The 14352-nt window shown below is 42.5% G+C and overlaps 1 protein-coding gene across 2 annotated transcripts in view; it reads left to right on the top strand.

Annotated features, from left to right (window-relative positions):
* Window positions 1–14352, top strand: part of PHEX (phosphate regulating endopeptidase homolog X-linked) — a 109293-nt gene that overhangs the window by 47624 nt on the left and 47317 nt on the right. For both annotated transcript variants that reach the window (XM_030020871.2, XM_030020872.2), the window contains exons 11-12: window positions 1329–1457; window positions 4994–5095. In XM_030020871.2, the coding sequence (XP_029876731.1) occupies window positions 1329–1457; window positions 4994–5095 (231 nt within the window). The remainder of the gene's footprint in view (window positions 1–1328; window positions 1458–4993; window positions 5096–14352) is intronic.

Below are 14352 nucleotides of genomic sequence, written 5' to 3'. Positions count from 1 at the left end.
TTTCCTATTGGAAAAAAATAAATCCAAACCCTTCAATTTTGCTAGAAATTTAATCTTGGGCTCAAAGGAGGAAAAGACGGGGAAAAAGAAGAGGCTCAGAAACTGCTAGATCAGTGCTTAAGAGGCTTGTATAATCTGTGAGAGGCCAAAATCCCTATCCCCCCCTGACCTGGTCTGGTGTTGACTGTACTCTGCTTTTTTCAGTGTTAACTACTGGACTGGGATTTTGCTTGTTCTCTGTGGAAAAGCTTAAGTAGTTCCTTAAGTAAAAGGGAAATCTTTGAACCTTGAAAACACAAAAGTTTCTTAAATCAGCACTGCTACTGCTTACATGGACCCATCTCGTATTTTTTGTGTGTACTTTTTTTAAATGAACTTCTACCTTGATGAGAAAATGTAATGTTAACTAGGTAAGCGTCCACAGTAACAACATTCTTCCCATGAGAGACTGAAACCAAGGCAGCCATGAGCTTGAACTCTATTTTCTGTTGTTCATTAGTGTGTTGACTATTCTTGACTATGTCTCTTTTGAGACTTATGTATGGTGTTGCAGGGACATCGTCAGAGCCTGGAAGTGTGTTTTTACCCACCATTCCTTCAGTAAAATATGCAAGCTGTTCTACCAACATCTTTCTACCACAACATGGAGTGAGATTTTGGGGGGACAAACATGTATTCAGTGTTCTTGATGATTCAAACCTGTTTTCTCCTGAAAATACTCTGTTTGGGAAAGGGACTGAAAGCAACTATTTATTTTACACAGGCTGTGGGAAGAGTAGCTGGACAGGTAAATGGCAAAAAGGTGTAGACACGTACCTACCAATGTTAGACATCATTAGTTAGCACAGTTAAGTTCATGGCAGTGGAAGGCTCTGTAGGAGGTGTTTCATAAGGACTGACCTCATTTTCATGAGGATGATCTCCCTGGGCTTCTCACCTAGTCAATGGAGAGAGAGAAACTTTTTCAAGTGAAATCTCAGAGCAGGGATTTTCTAAGGGAAAGTGTCTCTCCACTTAACACAGAAAGACTACCAAGATCAGTCTAAAGTTGGCACTTGGGAATGTCTTCCCATAACTAACCTTCAAAGCCTAGCCTCTCTAAGTCATTACCATTGTACTGTTTCTAAGTGTAAAATCCTACAGCTATTTTGTGGAGTTCAAAAGATTTGTCATAGCACTTGATGAAAACATAAGTAACTGTAAAGTCTCATTGTTGTTTCCTTTTGGTAGCTATTTGACAAATACTTTAGACTATACTGCATGTGGATGCAGACTTGTTCTTCTTAAACAGTATGATGTTATGACCTACTACATGCACCTGCCAACAGGTGATCCATGGAACCACAACTTTGCTGCCTCAGTGGGATAAATGTGTGGACCTCGTTGAAAGCGCGCTCCCTTATGTTGTGGGTAAAATGTTTGTGAATGCCCATTTTCAAGAAGACAAGAAAGAGATGGTGAGTCCCCCGAGATCTCTGTCTAGAAACTTTTAATTAGTGGCTTCCTCCTTACAAATTGCCTCTGATGTTAGACTGAGACACACACGATTCTTAAAAATGCTTTAATTGAAAAAAAAGGCAAGGAGAAAATGGAACAAATTTGAAGAAATGTCACCTTTCTGTCCATCTGGGCACTGCCCGTTCTTTCCATCTGCAGCCCTTCAGACAAATACGTAGCCAGATCAAAACCAGGCTGAACACCACTAATCTGTGTAAATAATGACAGCCAGGCTGTGCAGGAACAGAGTGAGGGGTATTGATGAGAAATGGCTTAGTGTAGCTAGTGTAACTCATTATGGTAAAGTTTTTACTGACTAGTTAAAAGACTGGTCAAGATTTCTCTGCTTCAGGGTGGCCCTTTTAAAGCTGACTGTGCTACACCTGCAATCTAAGCAAGAAAAGTGTAACTGCTGTCTGGCCCAAATTAAGGGAAGCTTAGAGCCACATAGTGAGAATTTATATTTGTGATTCAAATCTTTTTTGCTCAACGGAGAAGGAAAGTACTCTTCCACGCTGCTGAGTCCAGAGAATAGCGTTTAGCTGGATGTTCATCCTCATTCTAACACTTCAAACATAGCTACATTATCACTTCTCTTAAAAACATATTAAAATGATTGATTACCCTTCACAATAATCTATGACTTATTTTCAGTTCGTATTTTTCTCATAAGGCATTCCAATATCTGCTTTTCCAGCCACTGATTTTCCAACAATAATCATTTTAAAACTAACTAATTTAGTCATGGAACGTAGCGCTCGGTGCAGGAGAGGCACAACCGTTTAGGAAACATGTGAAATAGCATCCTGCGCTGGGAGCGACAGCTCTGCGATAGTCCTGCGCTGCCCTGGCTCAGTAGCCTGAGTTTGTCCATTTGACTTTATCTAGTTTGACTGTTTTCTTGGGGAAGGACTCCATTTTAGACAGACGAACACTCTGATTTGGCTTGTCCAAATCATTATGATGTGTGTTTCCCTCTCAGGTTCTGCTTTTCTTTTGCTACTTGCCTTCAGCTGGACTTTCCTCTCTGAGATCCAGCTTTTCACTCCCCTGCTTCTTGATCAAGTTTGTAATGTGCTGTTTGGCAGTAAAGTGGCAAAAATACTTCAGGGATACACAGTGTGACCTCTGTGCAGGATAAACGGGAAGAGAAGGACTATAAGAAATGTACACTTTAGGGAGGGGATGGACACTTTTTCATGTTTGTATATGTGAGGGAAAATTATGGGAAGCTGATAGAGAATGGTTTTCTGTTGAAATGTGACCTAATTAAAATATTTCTTAGCATGTACATTCCTTTCAGACCAAATCTTTGAAAAATTATCAAGTCTGAATTCACAGTAGCATCCATAGTAAGAAATGCATATAAAGCATATAGTGTAGATCACAAGATTCAGACTTATAGTGAACTGCCCATGGTGATAAAATTAGATACAGGTGAAATTTGTTGCAATCCATTTAGAAGTGTGCTTTTCAAGTTAATCATTTGTGGTGTTATAATTTTCATTTCACTGGTTTTCAGTTCTATTCCTCTTTCTTAAGCAGTAAAAAAGTACTTGAGAAAAGCACTCTTGTTTGCACAGATATTTTTTTTTTTTTTTCCCTGGCTCATGGCATATATCTGTCTATGATAAGCAAATCCTGAGTTATGGATAATATGGATTCTTTTTCCCCCATGTTTTGTCACTGATGTTTCATACCTTAGATACTTCTCTCCTTTTATCAAGACAGACATTATTTGTGTCTAAATATAGCACTGTTTCTAAGCCAGAGTGCCTGCAGTGTTTCTTACAGCTATGCCTGAGCAGTTTCAGTAATAACTTTGATAGCAGGAATAGGTTTCTCCCCCTGCCCCCTGCAGCTACAGCTGGTGCATAAAGCCTAAGTATACACCAGGGCCCAGCTGCAGAGCTTGAGTTTGAACTCCTAACCTCCAAATACAGGGAGCTCACCTCATTAGTGCACCAAGTTAATTGAGTCAGTGCTCTGTCATCAATATCTTTAAGTTACCCTATTCCCTGGGATGCAGTTTACGGTGAATGTTGACTGTTTAGTCATATTTAATGCTAGACCTGTTCCAGTTGTCCCATATTGTCTCTAAAAATAAGAAAATGTTTTTTGAAAAGGGTAGGAAAAAATGAATAATCAAAGGAGCTTTGCTATGTTTTGTCTGGCTCCACCACAAATAAAGAACAGTTCCACATTAAAATATACATCTGATACATAAATGACAATTTAGCTAAAGGTAACGTTACTTTCCAGGGTTTAGTCCCCACTTTTAATGACATTTCAGAGCTACTAGATCTATAGAATAAAATTATATAAATCTCTGGTACTGACATTTTCATTATTTTTAAATGTAACATAACTGATAACACAAAGATCCAGTAAGTCTTCCTGTAATGATTATCTGTCATGTCTTGTGCTATCTCAACTCTGGTTTGGTCTGTGCTAAAGGACTCAAGCAACGGCTGGATCCCCCGAATTGCCTCACTCTCGCAGTATTCTCAGTGTCTATCTGTCATGAGGTTCATCTGTTGACGTAAACAGAAGCAGGTGATGGCATACACCTCTCTGGGCTGTGCTGCCAGATGCATGCATAGGCATGAGGACATTTCTGCTCTTTAGACCGATACAGTGCATCTCTTAGCCATTAGAGTTCTTGTTTTCTGTCATTTCAGGGTTTTCTTAGTGTGCATACTGACTAAACGCTCCTATTTTTTTTTTTTTTTTTTTTTGACTTGCTTGTGTCATACTCGTGGCTTTGTATAGGTGTCTGAAGAAGCAGCCAAGCTACAACGGTTGTGGGTTTTCCTGGCTTTGCACAGATGCACGCTGTCACTGGTGGTCCGAGACCCCAGAAGCAGTTAGGGCTGCTCAGCGCTGTGAGCCATGGCCTCTATCCCTGCAGGAAGTAAAGGGTAGGAGGACTTCACAAATACAGCTAAAAGCAGGCTAAATATTTGGATACTGCTTTGTATTTGGATCATGATACCATCAGCCCCACTTCAGTGCTTTGGCAGTATCAATAAGGCGTGTCTCAGTCTGACATAAACCAAACGAGGCTACGGATGGTCTCTCTGCAGAAGGGGCTTTATATGTGCAAATGCCTTGCAGCTGGCTCCTTCTTCTGCATGGGCTAGTGATCTAGAACCAAAGTGTCAGAAATCTCCCCAAATCACTGAAAATCTCCCAGTATTTCTTATGATTTCAAGACAGACATTCTCACAATTGTGATGTGAAAGGATCGGCAATGAGCAGGTTGTGTGGTACACCTGAAGGAAAAGAAAATGGAAAGAAACTTATTTTCAGAAGAAGTGTCTGAGGACTGGAGACAGAAGACATTAGCCTTCAAGAAAGAACGGCAGATACTGTCTGATTTGGAATCATTCATGGTCTACCCAAATCCATCGCTCCTGCATGCACCAAACCTTGTCTTATAATGATTCTGCCATGACATATTTTACTGGGGAGGGGTTTGCTAAATGTTTTGCAGATGGAGGAGTTGACTGAAGGAATTCGCTGGGCTTTTATTGACATGTTGGAAAAGGAAAATGACTGGATGGACTCCGAAACAAAAAGAAAAGCTTATGAGAAGGTAACAAATATAAATGTTGAACGGGTAAAAACCTGTTACGGTGAAGATTTGACTTGAGCGAGAACAGAATGTCATGGACTGTGCTCGCAGTTCCAGTTACTTACCCATCGTTTTGTCTGTGAAGGGACATGTGCCACATTTGTTTTGCTAGAAGCTGAGCCATCTGAGCTCCTGCTTCTCTGCTGAAGTTATTTTTGTTACCCTGGTCTTCATCCCTTGCCTCCACTTTTCCCTGTCTGGCTCTGGCTGATGTAGGCTGTGAGTTTATTTCAGATTTGCTTGTACAGTGGCTTTTCTTGACAAGGTCTTCATCTTGATTGGGATGTCAGGGTCACACCAGCCTACAAACAGAAAACGGTGTCTAAAACATCTGGGACAGCTGAAGGCGTTTGGTGTGAGGATGGAGGATCCAGCCTGGAAGGGGATATGAGAATAGTCCAGTTCTCATACCTTCTCCAATGTCATGGTGGGAGGCCTATCTTGAAAGCCATCTTCCAGAAGTGCAATGACTATCCCAGCTGAACGCCCATCTCCCAATAGAATAATGCCAGTTATGAAGTGTTATGAACAAGGATGGCATTACTGGTCCTGGTTGCTTTCAGATGGAGTGACAATAAAATGCAGGAGGTAAAGGTGAAGGAGGGAAGAGGTACTCAAAGCTCCCTTTTCACTCCGTTCCCATGTTTAGAGCAAGTGATAAGTGGAAAGGGAGCTTGTCCAACTGCAGAGCTCTGCCCCCAGAGCAGCAGTTGGAAGAGGCATAAACAAAGTGGAGTGGAGGGCGACGTGTAGGACTGTCTCCTTATTTGTTGAGGCAATGGGATATCAGTGAATTAGTAAATACCCTCTCTGAATAAACTGACATGCAAGTGCAGCTGAACTGTTCCTGCTCGCTGTGCTTAAATAAAAATAGTGGTGTTTTGATTTAAAAACAAACACGGACTTCAAAGTTTGTTGGTAAATCTGATGAAAAGGCTGTTGAGACATTTTATCATTGGAAAGTTCTAAATTCTTTATACAGCTCATTTACATTTTATACAGCAGTGCTCTTCACAGATGTGCAAATGAGATAGAGCTCATAAATGCAAGAGAACAATAGTAAGATGCCATTTATTTCCTGCTAACCTGATGGTAAATGGACTGCAGTCTTGCTTCTTACTGGCTGTTATGCTTGGTTTTTTACTAGCAATACCGTTAGAACTATAATGATCTGTAATTTAGATATTTGACAAATTTGGTGCAAAATAAGAGCAGGAAGGTTTTCTAATTATTTCCTTAATAATAGAGATATTTCTATATACCTTTACAGGTGTATGCAAGTCTGATGTTGATTTTTCTAGCAAACAATCTGCTTAACCTTTCATAGGTGGAGTTGCCTGTTTCCCTCTGTTGACACACTTAGGAAGCTTATGGCACTTTGCTTCCAATTTAGGCATCTCATTTAAGTTTCTGAAGTTAATGGGGCGAGTCTGGGCCGAACAATGCATGACAAACTAAATTCAAGCAGTACAATAAAAAGAATGCTACAAGCTGTAGTACTACGAATAGCAAATGGTTTAAATCCATTCTCACTGACTTGAACAACAATTTTACAGTTTACAGATATAGGAACAAGGTCAAGCTTGTAAGACACAAGTATTATGTAATAACTTAGAAATTGCAGCAACAATTATGCAGTAGAACTTACGACTGTAAGTTTAAGTTCAGATTCACAGAAATGGCTACTTGGCTAGAAAGAAAGAGTCTAGAGAGACATTTTGGTAGATTTCCAGACATGGAGGTGGTTGTGTGTGTTTATTAAATACTATTTATTGCTAATGATAGATATTGGACTTGTCCTGGGACATTTGGATGGGCGTGTTTTTAATTCAAGAAACAGCTTCATTACACGTATGGTCAGATAATTCACTGGGGAAATTTAAGATTCATAATGCAACAGAACCTTCAAAATCTGTTACCCTGTTCCAATTAAATCTCATGAGCCCAGCACATTATGCTGTCACTTTTTTAATAGTTACACTTTAATAAAGCAGTACAGACAACAGGAATTCTAGAGTAGGGATTGTTTGGTTGTTAAAAAAAAAAAAAAAAAAAAGAGTATTACGTTATTACTTTATTATATAGGTCTGTAAAAGTGACATTTCTTCATCAACAAGTGTCACCCACATCTGTGAGGATAGTGCAAGTGCTGTGAATTTCACAATTCAGGAAGGAGCTTCGTTTGTTCTTGAATTGAAGAGCAAGTTGTATTGTCCTTGGGGGTCTTCTCAGGTTTGCTCTTCATTTTGGATCACTGTCAAAATAGACTAGTGTTATGACAGAGTGCTGGGATGCTGAAGGTACCTTCCTTCAGACAAAGGCCAGAAAGAACTCTCTGCTTTGATCTTCTGTATAGGCAAAGTGTAGTATTTTAGCCAATTATTGCTGGGCTGAGCCAAATAACACCTAAAACAACTGTTCTAGTTCTCTGTGGTTACTAACACCTCTGTGGAATTTATTTATTAGGGTAGGATATTCTGCCTGTGCCTCAGGGCTCAATCTGAGGGCCAGTTCTGTTCAATATATTTATCAACGATCTGGATGCAGGAGTTGAATGCACCATTAACAAATTTGCTGACAATACCAAGCTGGGAGGGGCTGTTGACTCTCTGAAGGGACAAGATGCCTTGCAGAGGGATCTAGATAGGTTGGAGCGTTGGGCGATGATTAATGGGATGAAATTTAACAAGTTGAAGTGCCAGATTCTGCACCTGGGACGGAGTAACGCCGGGCACAAGCATAAACGGGGAGAGGAGTGGCTGGCGAGCAGCCCTGCAGAACGGAATTTGGGGGGGCCGGCCGACAGCAGGCTCAGTACGAGTCGGCCGTGTGCCCCGGCAGCCCGGAGGGCGAACCCCATCCCGGGGGGCATCAAACGCAGCACGGCCAGCCGGTGGGTGCAGTTCTGGGGCCCACCATTTCGGAAGGAAATGAAGGGCACTGGATGCGTCCAGAAGAAGGCGACAGAGCTGGTGACAGGGCTGGAAGGCATGTCCTCTGAGGAGCGGCTGGGGACTTTGGGCTTGTCTAGTTTGGAGAGAAGGACTCTGAGAGAAGGCCTTGACCTCGTGGCGCTCTGCAGCTTCCTGAGGAGGAGACGCGGAGAGGAGGGTGCTGAGCTCTTCTCCCTGGGATCCAGTGACAGGATGCGAGGGAACGGTTCAAAGCCGCGCCAGGGGAGGTTCAGACTGGACATGAGGAAGCATTTCTTTACCGAGAGGGTGGTCAGACACTGCAACAGGCTTCCTGGAGATGTGGTCAGCGCCCCAAGCCTGTCAGTGATTAAGAGACATTTGGACGAAGCCCTTAATAACGTGCTTTAACTTCTGGTCAGCCCTGAATTGGTCAGGCAGTTGGACTGGATGATCATTGTAGGTCCCTTCCAACTCAAATATTATATATTCTATTCTATTTTTATTATCAATTAAGTAAAGAAAGGAAGTTATTAGTTAGGTAAAGAGTGTCTTGGTCTTTATGTTTTCATCAGTAGCTGTCACATTGTCCCTTATAGCAATGCAGAGTAGAGCTCCTGCCTGAAGTTCTATGGCAGAATCATATGCTACATGGAAATGACTGTGATTCATATATTTTGCTTTTCCTCTGTATTTTTAATCTTACTGTGTTCTTGAATTCTCTGAATGCTCTGAAAGAAAAAGAACTGTAGAAACCTGATAGTTTTTGTTTACTAGGCCTGCTCCCATGTGATCCATTCAATTCGTCATTAGCCTTTTCTTTAACTTCAGGCATATTTGGGTCATTAACAAAATTTTTAATCATTTCTTGATAGAAGAATAAGGTCGATGTGGCATCTGGATGTCTGGACTGTAAGCATGGAAAGCCTTCCTAGAAAAACATCTTAGACTACTCTTCTGTTCCTTCTGGTGATTGTATCTTTAAATAACAAGACTGTAGTGCAAATAACTTGGCAGGCTTTAAAGAGAATTAACTGCAAATCCTCTCTGTGATTCGGTTGCTCGCTGTTTTGCATGTTTTCTGCTGCCCCTTTTCTGAGCGATGCCCACCTTTCCTGTGCACTTGGCTGAAGCCAAACTTGTATACCTTGCTGTCAGCCTGACGCTTTGCAATCAAAGGGGCCATCAACCTCTGAAGGACTTACAAAAGGCCCTCTGGTAGAATCAATACTTGAATTTTGCTTTAGGCAGCCTGTCAGCTTCATCTAATCACTGAAATGTTTCTCCGTCTGTGACTCTCTTTGTGTCTGTTTTGTTTTAAGTCACTCAGAGGGGACACGACTAATCTGATGAGTCCAAATCGTATTAAAAGGATCAAATCAACTAGTCCATGTGACATAGGGAGCAATGGTCTTGCAGCCTTGATTTCTGAGAATCACCCTTTTAGCCCTTGTATACTTTGGAGTTGAGGTTTGACTTTCCCCCTGTAACAAAACAATATAACGAGATAACATCTAATAATTTCCTTCTATCCTCCCTCCATTCCTCTCTTTCTGTGATCGAAACATGGATTTAAACCAGACCATCTGAGAGCCGATGTTGCAAAGAAAGCTTTTAAGAGGGTTCGGTGACTCGCTCTGTCTTCACCCGCAGTTCTCACCTAGCTCTCTGGATGGAGCTCACGCTGCTTCCAAAGGAGCTCCGAATCCGAGAGAAGCATTCAGCTCTGTGCTGTGATGCTGTTTTCTGCCCTGTCCTTCCTCCTCTGCTTTATGCAAGCCTTGCTTTATTGCTCTGTATTTGACTATCATCTGAAATTTGCTTAAACTATGCCTGTTAACCTCCCGAATTTTCAATGGAGGTTTCTGATTTAAAAAAAAAGAAAAAAAAAAAAGGCAAAACGTTCCTCTTCTTCCCTTTTAGCCTCTCCTTTTTGTAAGGGTCATTAAATTTTGCCCTCATTTGAATAACAGAGAAATTAGTCAAATGGCTGCAGCTCCAGGGGTGTGTCTGGCAACAGTCTTCACGTACGTGGTCCGCGAGTTACAGAAGCCGTGCCGAAAAATCCCTCGTCGGCTGCCCGGGCACCTGGTGAGCTCTGGGCCACCTTGCAGCCTCTGAGAAGGATGGCAGATGAGGAGGGGGGGAGAGAGGAGAGCCTTTTGTTTCCCTCGCAATGAAGGTGCAGATCGCAGCCCGCTACGTCAGCCAAATGGTATGGACAGCTGTGTTTTGGAAGGGTGGGCCACAGGGGAAAGGGAGAACCCGCCACTGAAACTCCATTGGCGTGACTTGTGTGATCGGGGCTCTCGTTTTTAAAATGGTAATTTATTGCTGCTGCTCTTCAAAGGGTAATTCAGTGGAAGCTCATCACCGAGATGTAAAATTATTCCCCTTCCTGGGCAGGAGCCATTATTTTATTAATCACTATTTTTCCTTCCAGAAATTCCCTTTGTGCTTGGGTTTAACTGGAGGCTTGAAAAAGAGACTTTTACACAAAAGCCTGTTTTCTGAAAGTTTGCAAATCTCCTGTAAAATAGCCTGTGTTGTAGGAAGTTATTTTTTTGCTTTGCAATACTGTTTTTAAAGCATGGATGATAAGCCAAAAAAAGCTTGGTTTTCCTCTAATAAGATTTTTCTGTAACATTATTAACCTCTTTAGGTCATGGAGCACAAATCCCAAGGTCACTGTGCAATCATTTTTTGCCTACTGAACTTGCCTGCTGCTTGGCTTTATTTCTCTCTAAGGAAGTCATATACGCAACATTTGTTTTCTTCGCAGCTCTCTGAGTCTGAAGACTGAGGCAAGAGGACCGCAGGAAAAATATAAGGACAGTGCCTAGCTATAGGTGTCTCTCTCAGGCAGTGTTAGGTACCTTCGTTTAGCCTACAGGGTTTGTTCCGCTGCTTCAGAGAGCTACAGCAAACCTCCCTAGATAACGCAGTGGAATTTAGGCCAATAGCCCTTAGGAAATCCAGAGCCATCTGTACAAGCCCCGATTTAACAAAGTATAGGTACTTTAAATGAGGTAGGTGTCCATGGGTTATCCCACTGAAGCCATTCGCTTCTCAGCTGGAACTTACTGGCTGTGCCCAGCTCTCCAGTCAATTAGCTGAGCCCCTGCCACCTTTCCCGGTTCTCTGCGGTCCCTCTCTCTTCACATTTGGGTGATTTCACTAAGAACATGACAGCCACACTGCTCAGACCAGAGGTCCAATGTCTGGCTCGGACAGCGGCCAAACAGTAGCAGATGTTTAGAGATGAGCATAAGGACAGGGCAAGCATAAAGGGATACGTTCCCGCTATTCTCTCCTGGCCTCTGACAGTCTGCAGCTCACTCGCCTCCAGAGCCAGAAGCGGTGTCTTTGCGTTTATTCCTATTTTTCTGCTTTGAGTTTGTCTAATGACTTTTTGAACCCACGACAATTTTTATCATCGGCAACTTCGCAAGGCAGCGAGTTCCACTGCCTCCCTGTGCTCTGTGTGAGAAAGCATCTCCTTTTGCTTGTCTGGAAAATGTCACTTCTCCCCCTGCGTTATTGTAGTGGGGAAACCAGCGAATCATCCTTGCCTGTTCTTTTCTTCTGCCCACTGTTGCTTCTCTATAACCCTGGCACAGCAATACACCAGGGAGTATGGAGTCTCCCAAGCTCGTTCACATAGACGGTCCAGGGTGTGCACTAGTTCTGAAAAATAACTTTTTATTAAGGTCTGAGGCATACCCAGACAAAAAGGCCAGACGCCACAGCTTCAGGAGCTGAAATTAATCTTGCTTAATGCCATGCTAATTTTGCACAAAGATGACAAATCATCCAATCTTGAGAGTGATCACTGGGCGCTCTGCAAAAAGAAAAAATGCCTTTTGTGCCTCGTGGGGTCTGTGGACCCATCCTATGTAAAATAATGCAAAAATACGACAGAGGAACCAGCCGTGAGTCTCAGGACCTCCTGTATCTCAAGTGGGCTTTTTCTGGAATGAAGGCCAGCACAAGGCTGACAGAACAACACTTGGTAAAAGAGGGGGATGGAGTTTCAAAACCAAAGGTCCCCAGACACCTTTTACAGGTTCTTTTAAGATGACTTTGTATCTTTGTTTTGAGGATCTCGGAGAACTTCACAAAGTGTTAAGACTGCTTCAGAGCACTAACAGAAGCTGCCATCCTCCCTTCAGAGGAAATAGTAAAAGAGGAAGGAATTTCCAAAGGCTCTAATTGCCTTTAGGCACTTCATTCCTGTTCAAAAGCCAATGGTGAGACTGCAGACTTCCAAATTTACTGGTTCTACTAGAAAGTTTGCTTCAGATCTTCTTGAAACAACCTTGTCGTTTCTAAACTGGAAAACGTACTTCTGCTTAGTGCCAATTGAACCTTGGCCACACTTTTCCTTTGTGGAAGTGAACTTTCTGAAATGAGGGTGGTCTCTGGACACAAAAATTTAAGGTCCAGCCTGTATTGCAGCAGTTGCATTGCAAGGAGCAATGAGCAAGTCTCCTGATGAAGTTGAAACATGGGTTGGACTTCAGAAGAGTCATGGTTTAACTCTTTCCCAACATGTCTACAGTTCCCTCAGGCATTAAATATATCACCAGGAGCTTATCTTTGTGGTGTAAATCATCTTTATCCTACCGTGTGCATGGACGTGTGAAGAGAACTTGGTAGGAAGCACCAAGTGAAGTAGATGCTGCGCAGCTCCGAAATGATGTAGGGGATTTGAAAAGTCTGCTCTACTTACCTAGTTTGGAATTTGGTCAGGACATTGAGGCTACCACTCCCGCACCATCCCTGATATAGCTGTTTGGAAAATGCCAATGTTTAGAGTAACGTTTTTCACCTGGAAGGCAGAGAAAATGCAAGGTACTCTCCTTCTAGCGTAGAAGTGTTCCACGCTTTCTTCTGAATAAAAATAGGTCTTCACTTTCCATCAGATAAAAAAAAAAAAGAAAAAGTGTTGTTAAAGTCAAATGTTTATTTCTCATCACAAACTTTAATTTTTGAACTCAAAGAATAATCTCTCTCACATCCTGAATTTAATTTAACCTTCTTAGGAGGACTGGGCTTTCCTGTTCGGTAACCACAGGAGATGTTCTTCTCCATTGGCCAGAGTTGAAACTAATAGCCATGGCATGTTTGCTTATCTCTTATCTCTGGGGTTAGATCGCTGCTGTCAGCTTCTCCCTTGTTATCTGGCTGCTGCTACTGCTCACTCAGTTGTGCAGGGATGTCAGTTCCATTAATAACCTGAGCACCGTGCAAACAGATAGTGGAAAACAGGTGAAGGGAGAGGAAATTGTATTTAACCCTGATCTCACAGCTGTCATTTTTCAGACTCCACCACGAATCCATAAGGCCAGAATGGGTGCGTGACATCAAAACATTTGTGACAAATCTCATGCTTCAAATAGAAAGAGGGAGACAGATGGATGGACACACCTGCAGATGCTCGGGGCCCAGGGTCAGTCTGAAGCTTTTGTGGCAGAAATGCAGCATGAAAGCGTTGGTATGCTAAAAGACAGATTAATTCTTCCAAAGGGCAGGAAGTCCTCCACCACCCCTGGAAGCCTCGGACAGTTTCAGCTTTAACTTTCATTACCTTTGTTGTTTTACCAAGTAAAGCTGCCTTCTGTAGAGGCGCAGTTACAAAGACGTTGTAGTCCCCCAGCTCAACAGTAACAGATACTGCGGTACGGGACACCCATTCTCTGCGTGGGCATCCTCAGGTATCTACTTGCTCAGGTATCGTACTAGCCACGGAGGCCCGAAGCAAAGTTGTGAAATGTTTAAATGGCTTCAGCTACTGGTATTGCTGGAGTTTACTTTTAGAGGAGCTTTGCCACAGGGTGGTCGTCAGACTCAGGAATTTGCTAATTTGGTGGCCTTTCAGCAGGCAGGACGCTATGCCTGAGAGTAAAGGCTTCCTCAGCTGCCCTCCTTCGTGAGGGAGCTGTGAGGTGTCTTGCACTCAGTTTTCTCGATAAGTGGTGTGTTCCATCAATGTGAAAATAAATATGTACATAAAATGTATTTTAAAATGAAAATATGTAAAGATTTGGGAGAGAGGGAGTTGGTCTTGAGTAGAGAATAGAGTGTTTCCTGCATATGGCTTTTTCTATATTCTGCAGCCTATGTTTTTGTCTGTGTATGCATCTGCTTTCCTCCCATATATTATGGGACAACTGATGGTGACATGCTTACTGGTACACTGCTGGTCGGGGTCCCTGTTCAAGCAAAAGGAATTTCTCCCCAGAGAAGTCCTGAGCTAAGTAATGCTGGTGTTTAGGTCCTCAGTCCCATTTCAGTTTTAGAGTA

Source organism: Aquila chrysaetos, chromosome 7 (genome assembly GCF_900496995.4).
Source record: "Aquila chrysaetos chrysaetos chromosome 7, bAquChr1.4, whole genome shotgun sequence".
Taxonomy (NCBI): domain Eukaryota; kingdom Metazoa; phylum Chordata; class Aves; order Accipitriformes; family Accipitridae; genus Aquila; species Aquila chrysaetos.
The sequence above is the reverse complement of the archived record's forward strand: the minus strand, read 5'-3'. Positions and strand labels throughout refer to the sequence as shown.